This window comes from Myotis davidii, unplaced genomic scaffold, assembly GCF_000327345.1.
Source record: "Myotis davidii unplaced genomic scaffold, ASM32734v1 scaffold663, whole genome shotgun sequence".
Classification (NCBI taxonomy): Eukaryota; Metazoa; Chordata; class Mammalia; order Chiroptera; family Vespertilionidae; genus Myotis; species Myotis davidii.
The window spans coordinates 1,062,128-1,064,032 of record NW_006295816.1 but is presented as its reverse complement, the minus strand read 5'-3'; the positions used below and the strand labels follow the sequence as shown (position 1 = coordinate 1,064,032).

The following is a 1,905-nucleotide window of genomic DNA, read 5'->3' as shown; positions in this document are numbered from 1 at the left end:
GGATGAGGAGAGAGGGCCCAGCCGCCCACCTGACCCTCCGCAGGCCAGGGAGGTCCCGGGTGTGAAGGTCTTCCGCTCCTCGGCCACTGTGTACTTTGCCAATGCTGACCTGTACAGCGACGCGCTGAAGCAGAGGGTGAGGCTGGGGTCGGGGCCAGGTCAGAGGGGCCTCGCCTCCCGGGCGCCCACCCCCCTCCTGGGCGCCCACCCCCTCCCGGGCGCCCCCGCCCCAACCTTCGCCCACCCCCCTCCCGGGCGCCCCCGCCCCAACCTTCGCCCACCCCCCTCCCGGGCGCCCCCGCCCCAACCTTCGCCCACCCCCCTCCCGGGCGCCCCCGCCCCAACCTTCGCCCACCCCCCTCCCGGGCGCCCCCGCCCCAACCTTCGCCCACCCCCCTCCCGGGCGCCCCCGCCCCAACCTTCGCCCACCCCCCTCCCGGGCGCCCCCGCCCCAACCTTCGCCCACCCCCCTCCCGGGCGCCCCCGCCCCAACCTTCGCCCACCCCCCTCCCGGGCGCCCCCGCCCCAACCTTCGCCCACCCCCCTCCCGGGCGCCCCCGCCCCAACCTTCGCCCACCCCCCTCCCGGGCGCCCCCGCCCCAACCTTCGCCCACCCCCCTCCCGGGCGCCCCCGCCCCAACCTTCGCCCACCCCCCTCCCGGGCGCCCCCGCCCCAACCTTCGCCCACCCCCCTCCCGGGCGCCCCCGCCCCAACCTTCGCCCACCCCCCTCCCGGGCGCCCCCGCCCCAACCTTCGCCCACCCCCCTCCCGGGCGCCCCCGCCCCAACCTTCGCCCACCCCCCTCCCGGGCGCCCCCGCCCCAACCTTCGCCCACCCCCCTCCCGGGCGCCCCCGCCCCAACCTTCGCCCACCCCCCTCCCGGGCGCCCCCGCCCCAACCTTCGCCCACCCCCCTCCCGGGCGCCCCCGCCCCAACCTTCGCCCACCCCCCTCCCGGGCGCCCCCGCCCCAACCTTCGCCCACCCCCCTCCCGGGCGCCCCCGCCCCAACCTTCGCCCACCCCCCTCCCGGGCGCCCCCGCCCCAACCTTCGCCCACCCCCCTCCCGGGCGCCCCCGCCCCAACCTTCGCCCACCCCCCTCCCGGGCGCCCCCGCCCCAACCTTCGCCCACCCCCCTCCCGGGCGCCCCCGCCCCAACCTTCGCCCACCCCCCTCCCGGGCGCCCCCGCCCCAACCTTCGCCCACCCCCCTCCCGGGCGCCCCCGCCCCAACCTTCGCCCACCCCCCTCCCGGGCGCCCCCGCCCCAACCTTCGCCCACCCCCCTCCCGGGCGCCCCCGCCCCAACCTTCGCCCACCCCCCTCCCGGGCGCCCCCGCCCCAACCTTCGCCCACCCCCCTCCCGGGCGCCCCCGCCCCAACCTTCGCCCACCCCCCTCCCGGGCGCCCCCGCCCCAACCTTCGCCCACCCCCCTCCCGGGCGCCCGCACCCCAACCTTCGCCCCTAGTGCGGCCTTCGCCCCTAGTGCGGCGTGGATGTGGACCACCTCATCTCCCGGAAGAAGAAGCTGCTCCGGAAGCAGGAGCTGAAGCTGAAGCGCCTGCGGAAAAAGGCCCAGAAACAGGCAGGGACCGCGACCAGCCCCAGCCCCCAGCCCGGCACCTGCCTGACCCCCTCTTCCCTGACCCCTGACCCCTGACTCCTGCTCCTCACTCCCCCCCCGGGGGCTGTTCCCCACCTCTGAGCCCCTGGCAGCAGAGCCCCCAGCCCTCTCCATCGGGTCATCCCTGGGCTGGTAGAACCCCGCCTCCCACCTGGCCTTGGCCCCCGAGCTCGGTTCCTGGCCCGCCTCCCGCCCGGAGCCAGGGGCAACGCCAGGCTGCGGCCAGCTGCTGGATGGCTCTCCTGTCCCCTGCCCGTCCCAGGCCGCTGCCTCCACGGGCAC

General features: G+C 79.3%; 1 protein-coding gene across 1 annotated transcript in view; it reads left to right on the top strand.

Moving 5' to 3' along the window:
- SLC26A6 (solute carrier family 26 (anion exchanger), member 6) overlaps positions 1–1,905 on the top strand; it is a gene marked incomplete at its 5' end in the record, with an annotated part of 13,707 nt that overhangs the window by 10,921 nt on the left and 881 nt on the right. Inside the window, 2 exons of the mRNA XM_015568269.1 lie at positions 44–136; positions 1,486–1,657. Coding sequence (XP_015423755.1) covers positions 44–136; positions 1,486–1,657 — 265 coding nt within the window. The remainder of the gene's footprint in view (positions 1–43; positions 137–1,485; positions 1,658–1,905) is intronic.